The sequence below is a fragment of the Diorhabda sublineata genome, chromosome 9, assembly GCF_026230105.1.
Source record: "Diorhabda sublineata isolate icDioSubl1.1 chromosome 9, icDioSubl1.1, whole genome shotgun sequence".
NCBI lineage: Eukaryota > Metazoa > Arthropoda > Insecta > Coleoptera > Chrysomelidae > Diorhabda > Diorhabda sublineata.
In genome coordinates, this window is record NC_079482.1 from 17590811 (window position 1) to 17609558 (window position 18748).

At 31.5% G+C, this 18748-nt stretch overlaps 1 protein-coding gene across 1 annotated transcript in view; it reads left to right on the forward strand.

The window, feature by feature from the left end:
- Nucleotides 1-3287: 3287 nt before the first annotated feature.
- Nucleotides 3288-18748, forward strand: part of LOC130448896 (GTP-binding protein REM 1) — a 223700-nt gene continuing 208239 nt past the window's right edge. Inside the window, exon 1 of the mRNA XM_056786471.1 lies at nucleotides 3288-3721. Within this exon, the coding sequence (XP_056642449.1) occupies nucleotides 3292-3721 (430 nt within the window). The 5' untranslated portion in view covers nucleotides 3288-3291. The remainder of the gene's footprint in view (nucleotides 3722-18748) is intronic.

The window sequence follows — 18748 nt, forward strand, 5'->3', positions numbered from 1 at the left end:
TGATGATTTCCATTCCGAGTCCGCTCAGGTGTTCTACCCAACCGATTTGCTTAATTTTTTTTCAATGAAAGGTATTGATGCACAGATCAGCCATCAACCATTGGATTTCATCTAATTTTCACCATTCTCAAGTTATACTCAAATGCGATTTTCCCCTGTACATTACTTATGGGAGTTTTTCACATACACACGTTCTATCCTCAATATCTCAGGTTCTATTCAAGATAGAGACTTCGTTTTGGTTTAAGAAAACTCGCTTTTTTCGTTTGAGTTTTTGAACACTTAAATCGGTTGAGTTGGAGAGGAACTAGGCGCGGACATTCAATGTGGAATTATGGATTTTTGTAGGTTTTTGGAAATTTTTCTACATTCAAAGATCTATATCTCAGGTTCTAATATAGCTACAGAGTTGTATGTAGCCCTATCACGTGGGAAATCGTTCAAAAATGTCAAGGTAGAGATTAAACCAAAGGGTCGACGCACAGCCAATGTTGTTTGGAAGGAAGTATTGTGAAATTACATAGTCTATTGTATTATGAACAAAGTAGAATTGATGGCTGATTTTTTTTTCATGCCCCGATACTTTTTGTATACCTTTGACAACATTAGTATTGATTGATTTTATGACGTAGCTATAATTATCCACATAGTCACTGCTGCGGAGCAGCACGGGTCCGGACTAGTTCATTAAGAAAAAAGTAAACAACATTAGGGCTTTTTCGTGCTACATCTTCGTAGTACAAGAATAATATTGTGTCTTTACTCTCAGATTATAGCCAAAGCAATTAACAAGCCACTCTCTCATGTAGTGTATTTTGGAGATTATAATAACAATAAACAAAAATGAACAGTACCAGCTGACTGCAGATAACAGGCGAAAGTCCAAAAATCAAACAACAGATTCCATAGAGGAAGTGGACTTACGCCTTTTTAAAAAAACTCTTTTGGACTTGCGCCCTTTTAAAATACACCAATAAATTGAGATGCTGATTTAACCCATTTCCACTCATAAAAATGGAATAAATAGACGTTTAAAAAGAACCGATTCAAATACGAAAAACGAAGCACTAGCATCAGGAGCAAAAATTTGTCATTTGTCATAATACTTCTTCACAAACTACTGTTACATATGTCTACTACTTTTATTCATAACAATTCATCAATTATAGATAAAATTGTAATATTATTACAATTACAACACAATTTGGCAACGTTAAGCTGTATTGCGCATTCATCCCTCGATCAGAACGCTGATCTGTCGGAAAAGGACTTATCCCGCTACCCTAATTTCAAGACCTATTTCTGGGACCGTGATCAAAATATGACTATTTGTATAATTGAATTAATTAATAGGTCACCTATTACATGAATATCAAAATAATGAAAATATTTTTGAACTACAAGACCTAAACAATTCGATTAAAATTAATGATTCTATTTTTTAAATTTTAATGCAACTGCAAATGATTTAATTGATGGCTGCTTCATATTTTTGAAATGTAACAACAAAGAATGAATAATTTTTTGTACAACTCATCAATAGATATGAAGAAATGTTAACTTTTTGTCACCGTGAAAAAAAGTCTGCAATCGGAATTCACAAAATTAATATGAAATACTTATTACTTTTCGAAGAAATCAATTATCAAGGGATTGATTATTCATCATAAAACAATTTCGTTCATTGGAATAATATTTGATAGTTTAAACAATTACTTCCAACATAAATTCCCATGTTGCTGCTGATCAGTTACCTTAAAAATTTCTTGAAGAGGTAATCCCACAATTTTACAAAATGTTTTAATTTGTTCTAAAAGAAAATAGACATTTCTATGATTTGTTAGAAATATCAATTTTGTTATTGAAACTATCTCTTTTACAGGGTTATTTATTAGTGTGATAAAGTAGTGACTCCTTTATCCTTTGAGATATGAAAAATCAAAATATCAAAGCTACAGTTTTTTACATTGAAAACTCTATATTTTACTGCATATTTGGAACTACCATGACTCTGCTATTACAATAATATAGGGTTGTGATGATGTTCCATAAGGTATTTAAAAAGTTATAACTAATTTTTCATAGAAATGGAAGTTCAATATCCTGGTCGCAAAAAATCTTCTAATTTCTCTTACATTTTGCAGGATATTGAACTCATATTTTCTTGTAAGAATTGTATAAGATAAATACGCTGTAGAACACATCACAACCTTATATTATTATAAGTAAAGCTGATTCAAAATATGCAATAAAATATAGGCTGTTCGATTTGAAAAAAGAAAAAAAATTAGGTTAAATGTGGCACAGCATCCTTAAATACACTGTAAGATTATTAATAATTTTAAAATGTGACTACTAATGATGGTTATAATCTTTCAAATTTTCAAATTGATAAGTCAAAGGACAAAGGAGACACTGAACTTTATTACACTAATCAATCACCCAGTATATGCTTCTGCTACGAAGGCCGACTTCAGACAATGAAAATTCGTATTCATAGTTGTACAAAAAATATCGTTGGTTTTTTGTTTATAAAATTCGTGTTTTCATGGTACATTCAAAACAAATTTTGACTGTCATGTACTATTAAAAAACGTTAAGTCATATTTTTATAAAGAGTGAAATGGGTCGAAACGTTAATATATTCAATTGCTTAAAAACTAATTTGCAATTAGATAAAACGCAAAATAAAGGCTATTTATCAACAAAAACATAAAGAAAGGTCAAAGAAGTAAGATATTTATGAAATATTTTACTGATTCGTACGAACTAAACTTTAGAATCGTTGTTATTTCGATTATTATTACAAGTAATATACACAATTATTAATTATAACATTACTTCAACATACCTAAGATTATTAATTTCTTTCTATTGTACAATTAACTATCTATACAAAATCTTTTTCAGATATTTATAATCAGATTTTTGAGTATTTTTTTCCATACACAAATTTCTAATATAAATATAATAAGCAGTTCAATACCCTCCGATATATTTGAAAAGAATAACGATAAATACCATAAATTCGTACATAATTAAATTCTTCACAAAAAACGCTTACAAAGTTTTTTAAATATATTTTGAATGCAGAAAGTTTGGAAAAAGTGTATTGTCAACATTTTAAAGATATAATTCATTCCCGACAACTTCGCAAATTGACCAAAAGAGAAATAACAGACAACGAACGCAATGTAAATGTCGATTCCCGAAATAACCTACCAACTAACCGGGCATCCACCGACGGCGGCAGCGTTAGAGTTTTGAACGTCGAGAGCGTCAGTCTTCGCCATGACCGATGACAGAACACACGGTTTACCGCGTCCTAAAGGCCGCTCGGCGTCGATCTGCGCTACGAGCTTAGAGGCGATTCCCCCTTCAGGTGCTTCCCCGGAAAGTACCAGAAGAAGAAGGCCCGCCGCGAGATCTCAGAGTGCCAGATTGACCAATAATAGAAGATCAGTCAAAAATCGGTCAATTGCTTCTAATAGTGTCAAAAGTCAAAGTACTAGTGAACCGAAATTGGCCGAACAGGATATCACTCCTGAAGTATCTCCGCATATCAGAAGAAAAGGATCACAGAGAAGAGGTACTTCTGTATATCAAAGAAAATCCACAGCTTTCTTGGATGTGCCAGACTCTCGTGCGAGACACAACAGCAATCCCGAAGAAGAGGATGAGGATTCTTATAGATTGCGATCTTTCAGTTTTACTTCTAAAGGTAAATGAATTGTTGATAATTTTTATAAGCAATATGAATTTGGAGATTTTATTCTCAATCAAAAATATATTAAAATGGATCCTTGGTTGAAAAGCGTACAATCAAGCATGTGATTTCTCATAATTATCCATAAATTTAGGATGTAACATTTCAATCAACAATTTTTACCAATATAAATTCCATTCAAATGTATATAGGATCGTTTTAAAGTGACCATTCCAATTAATTAAGAAATATTAATGATAAATCTTGATATCTATGATCTAACGCTATTTTCGAACAATTCTTACTATAATTGTTTTTTTAACATGTCATTGATATCGAATGCAGAATACAAATAGTATATTACGCCATATTAACATCGATTATTCGGTTAGAATTTTTCACACTTATGCCCTAAAGTGTAAGTATAATTTTTCTATTCCTTCTGCTGCCTCTGCTATTCCTCTAGTCTTTAAAAGAGTTCAAGTAGTTACTGAATATTGTTTTCTTTTTCTTTGTTATTACTTTTTCCAGTTCCAATTTTTATTTCATCATTTCAGCCCAACGCTATTGATTCCCAAAACAATATTATTTTCTTTTTAGACTTCACTTATTCTCAAGCTCATTTTTATTATCTTATTAGAGTTGAGGAAGTTTGGTGAACTTCTTTTTTTTTGTGATTTCTCTAAATTTTTTTATCATACGGTTTCTTTATTTGCCTTTCGTTGCTATTATATCTTCATTCTCTTCTATTTACTGTTATTTTGTTGCATTCCACTCTTACTGTTTTTGTTTTTCTTCTCCTTTCAACGCAGTTGTTACCTTTTTCACATATCACCTCTGATAAGGTGTTATTATTTTCTATAGCTTTAGTTTTTTATTTAATGTCTATTGAATCATTGCTATTCTCAATGTTCTGTACTATTTTCCGTTGCTTCATCAATTTCTGCATAATTTATATTTATTCTCACACTTGTTGGTACTACGTTAGTTTCTAATTCTTCTCAACATCACTCCATTGATTTAATTTGTTTGAAAATCAATATTACTGATAATATATTGTAATGTTTTTCGTATTTACACACTTTCTATACGTGGGGTAAATTAATTAACAATTACTTTTATGTTCTTAATTTATTTACACACTATACACTATTTATTATAATTCACTTATAAATAGCACTTCACTTTTTCGTTCTAATCATTACCCCTATTTATTTAAAACTAACCGTGCTACATAAACTTATTCACATACCACTAATAGAATTCCACAAGGTTCTCGAGCAAAAAGAAATACAAGAAATAAATAAATAGACTTTATTTAAAAGAAATACTGTAATCAATCAATTTCTATAATAAATAGTTCATCAAAGTTCGTCCATCACATATAAAAAACAGATTAAAGGCGCCGCGCGGGTTCGCCAAATTTTAAAATTCCATTGTAACTGGACAGGGTCAGCCTAAGTACCCATTTCGCAAGTTGTTCGTAACAATATATATATAATGGTTGTATAACCTTACGTTTTGATGGTAACTAAAAATTAATTTTGTAACCATATGTGTTACTGCTGTATTTCGATTAGAAATGAGTGTTAACTTCTACTTATTTGAGTTTAGTGAAGCAAAATCGTTATACGAAAGGATTATTAAATGGACGAAAGTATAAAAATTTATTTGAACTTACGTTTAGAAAATATTGCTTCGGCTATATGGGCTATCACTGCTTCTCGAAAATGCTTGCAGCATTGATTTGAACACCATTTCATCTGATTCGAAAAACCACCTGTTTTTTTCACATTCATTTAGAAAATTGACATTTTTAAAAATTTTAACAAAGCTTCAAGAACTTTTGTTATTATTATAAATTACAAATACCTTCTGCGCCCAGATCATTCGTTGAAAAGTTGACGTTTATATTAGATTTTTCGTTTCTCGGGCATTAAAACAAGTTTGATTAATATATGTTGCGGAGTACTTAAAAGCAAAATAAACATTCAGTGAAAAAAGAAGTAATGAAATATACATTCACGAATCTTTGAAAAATAATAGTTTTTCATTATGAATAATTACTAAGATGATTTCAAATTACTTTAAAAAATTACAGATTCATGTGTTAAGACTCCATTCTGAGCATATTAGTTGCAATTGTATAAACATTTACTCCTCTTCTATATAATAACACAATCCTTCGTTTAAGGATCGAGTTGATTAAGAAAATTCTTCATTCTCAGAATTACTCAAAAATTAAGAACATATTCTCAATGACTTTTATCTACTAGCTGTCGCTCGTGACTTTACTTGCATATTTTTATAATACTTATAGTATTATAACATAACATAGACAATAACATAAAAATTACTTATAGTTACACGTAAACCTAGTTTATGTATACATAAGATAAAAAATGAATGTTTAATACTTTTTTTACAAAGGTTAGTGTGTTCCCTACATTCTGCATGTAAAAGATATTAGTTAGAATATATTTTAAGAAATTTCTCACCTCTGCTATTGGTGTCTGTGTTTCCCTAAACAGTGTTGTGAGCATTTGCATCGCATCCTAGGAGAATTGGCACTTCCTACCTGAGGCAGTACTCCACTAGTCTTTGTAGTTCTGATTGCGATGGAGTCCCGTTCCCATCGAAGTAACACGGGATTATGACGATTTTTTAAAATGTTTTCTCGTATTCGAGGTATGCTCGAATTGGTACGAGGTCTCTTATCAAAATTTGTTGTTTCTTTTCTTAGGTTCGTCGGTTAATTAATGGTGCTCTTCCATGGCAGTCTCGTTGCTTGAGCATTCCCATTGCGGCCATGGAGGTTAATTCTCTTTGGCCCAGACTTTCGATGTGAAAGTTATTTGTGCCCTCTAGACCTTCTTTGGCATCTTCAATGCCTTCATCACAAGTAATAGGAGTGGTTTTGTTTTCCTTTCTTTTACTTTAGGCCGTCAACTGCTGGCCAGGAAGGATTGTACCTACCTTTAAGAGCTGACCATTATTTTCGTCCTTCCTATTTAGGACTTTCCATTGTGAGGTATGGTATTCTGTGCTTCTATTAGCTGTCGAAGCCGTTTTACTTCTACTTCCTTACTCCTAGAAAGGAACAAAGTGGCGATGGGTAGTTTCGGTGTGTTTCTCCCGCACACCTCATTAATTCAGATCCCGTCTTGCCCGCGAGCTATGGAACCTTTAGCCGTAACCACTCAGCTGGCTGTAGTGTTTCACATTCGACCAGAATTAGTCCCAGACGAAAGAAGATGCTCCTAATTGGATATCATGCTCCCATGCAGAGAACATCTCATCTACTAGTGCCTTCTCCGCCAACGTTTGTTCGTCCACATTGAGAACAGTTTCAGGGAACGTCTTTGGCAGAATAGCTACTTTCACGAGCTTGGCAGCAGCTGCGTATGTGCTCTTCTTAGAGTTTGATCAACAATGATATTGTTATAGAATCTATCTTTAACAATATCAAGAAAAAAATTCCCTATAAAGTATCACTAGTACAATATCTATCCGAAGATAATGGGGAAGATAGATACAAATCATTATTTTGAAACTGAGATAGTCTTTTCCAATGTAGTTAATGGAGTTGATGAGGTAATGAGTTTTAGTGGCAAAATATTCTAATAGTGAATGCACAATTTAGAAACATTGATCATTATGTAGCGTGAGAGAGAGAGAGAGAAAGAAAAAAAATGTTTCATAGCAATGACCGAATATTTCGGTTATATCTTTTGAACACCGTTCACAATCTGGCTGGATTGTAAATATAAACAATAAATAATATTTTTTATATATGAAAATAATGACAATTTGAATATTGAAATATTTCTGATCTCCATTAGGAGCATTTTCGAGATTAACAAATGGCTATGCAGTGATTAAAAGGATTACTGCTGAAACGTATAGAAGTGGTAGAATATTTTATTTCAATAACACAAATTACAGTCCAATAGTTAACAAATTTTATTTCAAATCGTTAGTTTGAGAAGTAAAATATTCCCAATGATACAATAATAGGAAGCAATATTCGTTTTTACTATGTTAAATGTTGTTTGTAAGCAGGAAAGATGAAAATTTTGGTACATTCATTATCTCATCTGTATAGTGGAGAAATATATTACTTGAAATAAGCTTCATTGGGTATACTTATATATCTACCAGTAGCAATCAAAAATCTTTGGAATAAGCATGTCAAATGTGAGTAGGGGGAGCGTTAGGTACTTTCTTCCTACACAAACTGTAATAAAACTGTCATTTTCATACAGAGTTGAATTTTTATTTTTTACATCCGTAGCACAAATATTTGGCTCAATTAATGCAATGAACGAATCTTAATCGGTCTTAATATTACAAAATAGTTTCTAAACAATATCTAACCTCCGATGGGTCGATAGTTTGGATAACTCTGCTGAAGATTAGTGGACAGAATTCCTAAATCACACAATTTCAAAAATATTACCGTTAAAACTTGCTACATACAATAAATAACTTACTATATTTAGAGAACAAATCAAAAATAAGCGAAGATTGTACAAAAATTCAATAGTTTTCTTAAACACTTCACAAATTCAACTGAAAGGCAAATACATCTATACTTATCTGATCTTTGGCACGACCTATGTAGTTGATTTCGACAATTTGGTGTTGATATCATCCAGTCGGACGCTTACTACAGTTTAGGTATCTAAGAACACAGTTATCTTACTCACACTTATGTATTTGATAGCTGCCATGAAGTCACTAAAATTTTCAATTCATCCTACATGGTGATTTTTTATGGTGTTAAACTTGACCAACACAAAATTACCGACTTGGCAGTCTTTTCCTAATAACATCTCCATCGGCATTATATGAAGATTTTCTTTCTCTTTCTTGTTTTTCCATTCATATCAATCTCTTTTCAGGCGTGTTTGGTCTGATCTTTCCTTCATTTCGTTTCATACCAATCAGTTTTCTGGGGCCAGCCTTTGGATATCATCTTAAGGAATTTAAAGTTTTTGCATTAGTTTCCCCATTTGCACTTTTCTCTGGAGAGTCAACCTGGAAAGATGAGTTTCGAACAAGGGACGCTGTTATTGATAAAAAAGTAAGTAAGTACATTCACCTTTACGTGGGGTGAATACATAACATAATCATCAAATGAAATTGAATTTATTTTATAATTTTGATAGACTGTAATCAAGTAGTGAATTCTTGAGTGGAATTTTGAATCATCCCAATTTTTAGATGGTTGGAACGTTATTTATTAGATTATACAGAATCTACATCAGGATTTACATTATGTATTCCGACACAGTCGTTTGTTTGATGTGATAAATTGCTGATTATTTTTTGTAATACAATACTTTCTAATAATTGTATCTCATCCATCATTCGAATAACTTTTTGAAATTGGTCGATAAAATATTTTCCATTGACTTCTATGAACGTTCGCTCTTATTACTAGGTATACATACAGTTTGTTCAGGGAGTAAGGTAACTTGTCAATAATCCAATTTCTGTTCGGTTTATTAGAAAAAAATGCTAAAAAAGAGAGTCTCCAAATAATTTAGGATAACTGAATACCGGGTATACCGTTACACCAAAATTATTTATCTCAAATATTTTGTCTCCGATTTTGAATTATCTGGAAAGACTTTTAGCCGGCAAATATAATCCAGAAATATCGGTTAAATTACTTCATCTATATCATTGGATATCGTGATTGCTATATTCTACATAATCTATAATTTTTTTTGTTTTCAGTCACCGCTTTTTTTGATTAATTAAAGTTTTTTTCGTTTCACAACCATTTGTTAGATACACCGAGCTAAGTTAAGGAAATAAACAAAATTCACAAAAAGTATATCGTTCATAAGGAAAAACTGAGAGAAATGATCAAAATAGAATAAACTTGATTCTGAAATTATGAGAACAACTACATAATTAAAAGAATTAAAACCTTAAAAAGTTACACAGTAAGAGCATATGTTATAATTTTTTTCGATTGTTTCAATGAAAAACTATTCCCCAGTGTAAATCTTGAAATTAGCGACATACCAATATTATTATATCTTTGTGTACCAATAGAGAAAGAATGGTAATTTTAATGTTGGTTATACCGGTAGACCTTGAAGTCATAAAGAAGCATGTGCTTTATTTAAAGGAACACATTTTGAAATACCTCCAGTTGCTAGAAGCACAGTATGCAAATTTGATTCAAAATCTAGAAGACCATCAATAAGCGACGACTAATCTTTTGTATTAAAGTTTTTAAAGAAAGAAAAACTGCATTCAGACAAAGTTCAACTTATTCACGAATTCTCGGGATATAATTCAAACTTAATTTCGAAATTCTTTAAAATATTCATGATTTTGATGAAAATCCAAATTTTCTTAATGTAGTATTTTCAGATAACATTTTGTGATACAGTAAATAGACACATACAGCGCCAATGTTTGGGTAGGAATCTTTATGAAAAGATTTATTGCCCCTTATTTTTTCGTGCTTCAAGACCTATTTGGGGTTTTTTCTGATATAAGTTATAAGGAAACCTTGGATCCCAGTATAATCCATGTATTCATTTTCCTTTATACATTAAGGATAAAATGTGCAGGGCTTAGATCTGTGTTTCTACCCACTGCTCTTTAGCGGTTTTGAACTATTTTTTCATTCTCTGCAGCTTCTGATTTTCTTCTGTCGTTCTTCCATCATTAATTAATCCATTTTAACAGTTTCCTCAAACATGATGATAAAAGCTTTGAAATCAGTACAAATTCTCTAATATTGTTGGTTTCAACAGAATTAAAATATATTTTTTAAAATGTTATTATGTATATATCACTCCGTAATACAAGAATCCAATTTAAGTTAGTAAATTGTATAAGTACACATTCCAAGTTACCATCTTACGCAAAACCGCTGTTTGAACATGTTTGCGGTGAATCTTCAACTCAATCAATAAACTTTGAAAGTCACTTGAACCAGAACAAGGACTATCATATTGAGAGCACGTTAGTTTAGTCTTTTGGAGGTCGTAGAATCCATTTATCGATGTCAAAAATTAGTAATTCCAATTTTACCAGTATTTGACTTGGTTAGTTTAGGTTCGGCGCTTTGGAATATATTTATAAATCAAACGAGAGGTTTAGTTTGGAGATCTATTCTTAGGAGTTTGGGCGTAACCAGAGATGGGGAAGGACGTGCGTTAAGAACAAATAAAAAATGATGTTAGTTCACGTTATTATTTATTCGACAATAACATTCGGATGGGGAACTGTTTGTTGATTTTGTTAAGCTGTTTAGCTTCGATTTGGATGGGTTTACTTTAACTTAGTTTGGGTTATATTTATTGTCCAATAACGCATCAGTACTGTAGTGTATACTAATTTCCATACATCTGCGTTTATTCCTAAAATCTATCCAATGAATCTATCTCGCTAGATATGCTGTGTCACCATATAACTACTCATGATAGTGAAAAAATATGAAAGCTCGGTGAGAGTATATTGACAAACTCGTTAGCGTTTCTTCCAATTTTTAAGAAAAAATATGTCCTTTTGTAGCTAAATGTGCTTCGATTTACTGTATTGTTAAATCATACGATCGGTTCTATTTCATATTTATTTTTAAGTAGTTTTTCATTTTCATCTCGCCTCATTCAATGTGTGGTCGTGAGCGAGGGCCCAATTCACCCACCCCTTAGCTGCACCACTTGTCACCATAATCAATTTTCAGCATATCGAATGATTTTCACTCCCTAGGTAGATCAACAGGATATTTTTGAATGAATTAAGTGGACGAAAATACCTCAATATACATAATTGCCCGCAATCTTTTCAAAAAGATATCTTTTGAAACGGTCTTTCCATATAAAACGTTTTCTATGAAACGACACCGACTTTCGTTCCTTTATGCAACGATCGAATGTGATTTTTCGCTTGTTATCAATTTCCTTTGGAACAAAAATAGCAACTAGTTGGAGGTTGTAATTGTGTCGTTGAGAAGCTCGGTAAATGATATGAAAAGTTAACAATAGCTCTGTAAGTAAACAAATGAATCATATCATACCTGTTTCGTCAATATTTTGCACATTCTCTAATGAAAGTCGATACGTAAACAAAGTGTACCTAAAAATACAGTGAATTGTTCCAGTGAAAAATGAAAAATAAGAGGAAATTTGAATGAATCTCCCGATAAGAATTGTGCTTGGCAATATATTTATTCTAACACAGAATTCATGACTAGACAAACTCTTGTGAAACGATTTCATTTTCTTTTCGTGACATTTGTTTCCAGAACCAGATGTAACATGGTGCAAAATCTGGTAAGTAAATCGAAAGTAAATATATACAAAACTTTAGTAGCTTAAAATAACCAAAGTGACTTGTAGCACTGCGCATTGTCAATGAATCCTATCATATTGAATTTAACTTGCACAAGCTAGAAAATAAACAGACAAGAAATAAAAGGTAAAACAAAAAATCTAAACAAGAAATCTAAAAATATGTCATACAGAACAAAATGGGAATTATTAACAATTCTATCAACTAACGAAAAAATATTCTAAAATTAATTTCGGAAAAATAAAACAAAATTACTGAATCTCAAATAAGAATGAGACAGTTCTTTATAATCTAAAGATATATTCACTCTTGAAATACGTTCTGATTAGAAAAATATTCTAGTCTCAGATCAGTCAAAATCATGTTAGTAATGTCGGTTTGACCAATAATGGTGGGTAGATGAATATTGTAAGTTGTTGGTCTTCCAAGTACCACAAAGCTTACTGTTTTATTACCAAATTGTCTTATAAATATTATTTAACTTCAAGAAAAACGTTAAAGTCATTTAATAGATCCTCGAGTGCCGTTGTTCGTATCGTTTATTATTCACAGAAGCTGTTTTTTGTTTAAAAGATCTTGCAAAATGTTTTATAACGCCTATACAACTATTCTTATAATCTTCAAAAGATTCGTAGGAATAGATGAATTATTGTAGTTATTGAAGTTTGTTGATATACCAGTTCAGCTTTATCATATCTGTAGTGTGATGATTCGATGTACCTAATACATATTTACTTAACATGACATTCTCCATTTTCTTTCTAAAGAGTTGATCGATTCATAATACAACATTCGGCAATAAAATGAGCAGAATGTGATGTCATTGTAATATTTGCACTAATATTGCTTATAGAGCGACAGTATATCAAAAAGAAGTTAGTGATAGTGTCATTTGAGTCTCCTTATCAAATGTTTAACTATTAAAATTACTAAGAATAATATAATAATGGGCTCAAATAATTATAAGAATAGTTGAATTTGCTTACATTCAATGGGGATCGTCTTTTTTGGAATTATCTTCTAGATAGGCTTCACAGTTAACTAAATATTGTTGATAAAATTTGGGAAAAGAATGATCTTCACCGTTTCATGATCAATAATATTAATTCTACAAACGCCATGATACACATAATCGAGAAAAAAGTTCTCGAATATTATATTGTTCCCCTAGAATGCAACTTATACAGATTTTAAACCAGCAAATTTCTCAAACAATAAGTAAAAAGTAGTAAACTAGAATTACTTACTTATATAGCTACTAACTAGTGGCTTAAGACAATAACAAAATAGATAGAAAAGTGTTCTCTTGTGGAGCTACAGTAGATCTCTATGATTGTTATTTTGTAAATATTTTGACCACCCCAATAAAACGGTCGAGTTAAATGGTCCTATTTTAAGTAACATTCAGTTTCCGAAAATTGTTATGTAAACATTTATTTTTCGTTAATAATCTAGTTGTGCTACTAGGTCTATGGTGCCCACAAATCAAAACTCTTCTTACTGTCTACTAACTTCTGGTTCTAATGAATTTCAATAGCTGATGATAGTTTCAAAAAAGTTGTTAGAAGTTTCTTGACTCACAAATTTGCAGCGTAAGCTTGTAATGGTTTCCCAGAACTAAGTGTACCGGAGCTTAATTGTCGTCATCACAATATCTACACTCTAATTCTCTACTGGACCTATTGTCGTTAATTACTTCTTGAACCATTATTACCTTTCAAGGCAGCCAGTGAAGAGATGTTGCAAATACTATCTGTACTAGTAATTGAAAAGACTTTTATTCTTGCCTATTTCGTTGATTTCCAATCAGTACAATGTTAAATTTGAGTCGCTGACTCAGTGCTTTAGATTAACTACCAACTCACTCACTTTTCCGTAACCTCTTCTACCAAAGGTGTATATGTGATATTTCTTGTACTTTTAGCTCTCTCCATTACTTCCTATTTATTCTGTCTCCATTTTTAGTTTGCTATTTTCGTATAACATTTCCTTCTGGATTTGCCACTTGTCTTTTTCCTGTTATTCTTGTTTCCCATATCACTTTAGCCGCTCTGTCTCCCTGCGCCTATTTGTGTCGTCATATATTATATTTACTATATTTGTTAAATTTGGTATATCAGCATCAGAACTTTTCCAAGTATTATATCCATCTGTTTAATATTTTATTTTCTTATTTTATTATAATTATTATGATTATTATAATCCCATTTGTAGTTTTTAAGTTGCTTATTGCTTATTGCTTATTTTCTGATTGATTACAGTATGTGATACAGCATTTTCGCACTACTATCTGCGTTTTCTCTATTTTTTCTCTAAACTCTTTCCACAACTTAGACTCACTTCCTTTTAGTAGGTTCGTCCCTCTGTTCATTGTGTAATCAATAATTTCCATCATTTTTGTTATTGCCTAGGTCTCACTTTCGTAATTTTTTTCTTCTTTCATCTCCATGTTCATTTATTTAATCCACAAGTGAATTTCTTCGCTTATTATTTTACTTGTTCCATATACTTCAATAACTCTCTAATAGTTGTGAACGTCTTTTAAAGTTCTTTAATATTTATAGATTTTCTCTTCGAACTTCATTATTTCTTGATCCCTTCTCTACTTATATTGTTGTATGTCTGGTTAATCAATTCTCATAGTCTCATATTATATGGTTTTTTCCTCAATTTCCATAATTCTTTGTTTCTAAGTTTCCATCACTCTTCTACAATCACTTTCATATATGTCTATTTCCAGATTTATTTCTAGGAATCTCTAAATTGCACTAATGTTTCTCTGTAAGACCGAGGGCAAGAGCATGTGTATTTTTTATCAGCTTCATATCCTCGAACTTAAGCTCCTGTTGTAGTTTCAAATTAATAGCTGATGTTTATTTCGAAAGCTGGGGCTCAATTTATTGTACAAAGAAACAATTGTTTGAATAGTACTCTGAAATTTTTTCGTTTAAATTGAAATATTATCACTTTTTATTATCATATAATGATTCTACTGACTATTTTATTAGTGTACCTCAAGCCATAATAGTATTATCTTTTTTATTATGCCTTATCCATCGCAAACGGGTCGTTGATCCTGAAAAGCTGACCAAATTTATATCCTTTAGCACAATGAAACGAAGCAACGTTGCTACTTAACATTATTTTTTATATTTCATAATCTCTATTTTATCGACATTATGTTACATAAATAGAGTGAGTTTTATGTATGAAACGCCTCAATTATTTCGGAAACGGCTTGTACAATTTTCATAAATTTTTGTGTACAGGAGTCTTGTCATATGACTGATATTATGGCTGTATATACATTGTTGTCAGATATTTCCTTTTTCCGGAAAAATAATGAACTTTGCTGTTTTAAATAGATCACCCTGTATATCCTCAAAAAATACATACTATTTTCCATCTTGTGTTCTCTATACCAAAATGCCATGTTTTCGGAGCTATATCTATATTTGCGTTATCTCCGCCGAAGTTAAAATAATACATTTAGGTGGCTATGACTGCTATAATAACAAATTTAACGTTTCAATAAATTATTATAGTTGAAGTTTATTAAAAATCATACTGGAGAGTTTATCTGAAAAGGAACGAACTGATATTTTGATGATATTAGGATATGATAATATGCGTACAAGTCAACAAAAAACGTGTAATATCTTTAATAATTTATAACCTAACCGAAATCCCATAATTGGATGTTTATGTCCTGTTAGAAGATGATCCACACTTGAGTAATAGACAAATATCCATGGAACTTGATATTTCGCAAACATCCGTAATGAAAATTTCACGTGATAATGAGTTCCATCCATACAAAGTAACGTTGGCTAATGAGTTGGCAGATGACGATTATGATAGACGTGAAGAGTTTGCAGACCTAATATGAAAAAATGTTACAATCAAAACGATTCAAATTTTTGTTGTGATAAAGTCACTTTTTGTATTAATTCAAACGTAAATCGGCAAAATTGTAGATACTGGTCACGTAACAATCCTCGTTGGATGCGTGAATGCCACACCCAATATCCCGAAAAATTGAATGTATGGCCTGCAATAATAGGCGACAAAATAATTGGTCCCTTTTTCATTGAGGGGGAGTTAAATGGAAAACTGGAAAATAGTATTATATCTCAGTTAGCCAGGATATTTTCAAATCTAAGTAATGATTTTCAATTACATCCAAAAAAACCTTTATTATTACAAATTTTCAGATAATAACAATATCCGAAACGACAATATTTGAGGCAATACCTAAATAATGTGTTTCCCAAAAGATGGATTAGAAGGCGTGGTTTTATCGAATGGCTCCCGCAATCACCCGACACGAATCAAAATAGACTATTTCCTGTGGGATCACCGTAAAACATCGTTCATGAAACAAAACAATATTCAGAAATTAAAATATAGAATTACCACAGAGATAACAAGAATTGAGCAGTCAGGGTTGCTGCAAAATGTATTACAAAGTTTCAAAAGTCGCATGGCTTGTTGTAATGAAGTAAATAGAGTTATGAGTATCTGCCGTAATCGCCTTCACTGAATGTTTTCTAAAATTCCTAATTATTCTACTTCAGAAATTTGGATCTACTTCTAACATGACACAAACATTTAAATATTTGTCTTCAGTTGTTGTAGGTTTTCTGCGCCATGATTTGGATAAATATTTTAGTGTACCAGTTTTGTTAAACTTTTTACGAACTTATTGACACTAGACCTTGTTACGAGATTTTTATTAGCTCATAAATTATTAAAGCATATTCAAATTAAACGAGTTTATTCAATCGTAGCCATCTAAATGTATAATATTTATTGTAACTTTGGTGTAGATACTGTAAATGTAACTATAACTCCGAAATTATCGCATTTAGGTATAGAGAATATTAGATGAAAAATAATAAGTATTTCTCAAGGATTCCTGAAAAAACAAAATATATAAGGTATGTCTCCGGAAAATGGAAAGATGTGACAACAATGTAAATAGCACCATAATACCGGCCGTATCACAAGACCCTTCGCACAAAAATTTATAAGAATCGTACAAGCCGTTTCCGAGATAATTGACGCGTTCTATACATAAAACATCCTCTGTATAGCAGGGACCACTTAAGATAGGTTTTGTCTGATATCTCGTCACAACTGACTCGATTTTAAAACTTTATCTTAGTTAATAGAGTAACATATACCTACACAATTATTTACAGTTCAAATTATCAGAGCTTCCGGTTCTTCCAAAAATTCTCTGTATAAAATACTGGGACAATGAGAAGTATATTCCAACCGAACTACTAAAATGATAAAAGCTGACGAGGGAAACATGTCAAAACTTATATGTATGATTCGAGAAATTTGGGCCACTACTGAAACATTATTTTGCCATTATTTTTAAGATGTTTATATTTGATTCTTCCATGTTGAATGTAATAAAATATCATGATTCGATAGCATAATTGGATTCGTTTATTTAATAGTATTATAGAAAATATTATACCGTTATATTTTGATACTTTATTCATTCATTACATCTACGAGGTCTAGCTCTTAAATAACGAGACTGGTTACGAAAAAAGGTTTTATTATAAAAAATATTCTACATTCGAATGCTTCCCTTTAATATACTCCCCTCCCCTCGCCACACACTATTTCATACGTTTTTTCCATTGCTCGAAGCAGTGCTGGAAGTCTTCTTTGGTGAGGGCCTTTAGGATCTCTACCGTTTTTGCTTTACCGCTTCCATCTACTCAAATCGGGTCCCTTTCAAAGCAGATCCTTTTCTAACCTTTCAAGGAAATCTAAGCAAACCCGTTGACGCAAGAGCTTTTGGTCGGGAGTCAGATTTTTTGGTAACAGTTTCGCACAGACCTTTCTCACGTCTAATTCCTCGTGTAAAATTTTTCTAATCATTTTCTAATTGGCTTTTACAGCCTCGGCAATCATCCGGATGCTCATTCGACGATCTGCACGCACAATTTGATTGATTTTTTTCAATTTAACGAGAAATTTGAGATTGATACGTTGCTCCTGTTTTTCGTCACACACGGTTTACGGCTCGAGAAACAATCACGTTCGTTTCAAACCGCTACTGCACAAATTCTATAATAATGATGGAAACGTTTAATTGGCTTATCATGCCAAATAACTTCCGAAAAGACTTGATGAAAGCCGATTCTAGCAATTTACCTAAGGAGTCTGTATTTAAAATACAGATTTTTCAATAAAAATGTAAAAACCAAAAAATTTCTGAATAGTGATCAAGGGAACAGTATAAGTTTGATTCAAAATAGAATGATTTTTATTTGTTTCATTCATTTGATAAGAAGTAAACCTTTATGTCACATTAATCACAATATCGTATCCAAAAAATTTACAACGTTATTTTAAAACTTATTGAAAACGAAAAAATAGTTTTTATACAACAAGTGAATAAAGTAATACTTTTTCCCACAAGTAGGACAGTTCCTCCGACTCATGCGGCAATTCCTACGAGTGCAAAAAAATTACTTTACTCATGAGTTTAATACAAAATTTTTCCTACGTCTGCAGACTTAAAAAATTCGAGAAAACTTCTATCAATTTTTAATTTGGAATAGTAATATTAAAAGTGCAACTGTGAGCATTAATAATTTGGAATGAAGAAGAAGTTACATTACTATTGGTACTTGAATTGGCAACATTTAATTCAAAGAAATAACGTCGTCTATAGTTGTATTAGTACTT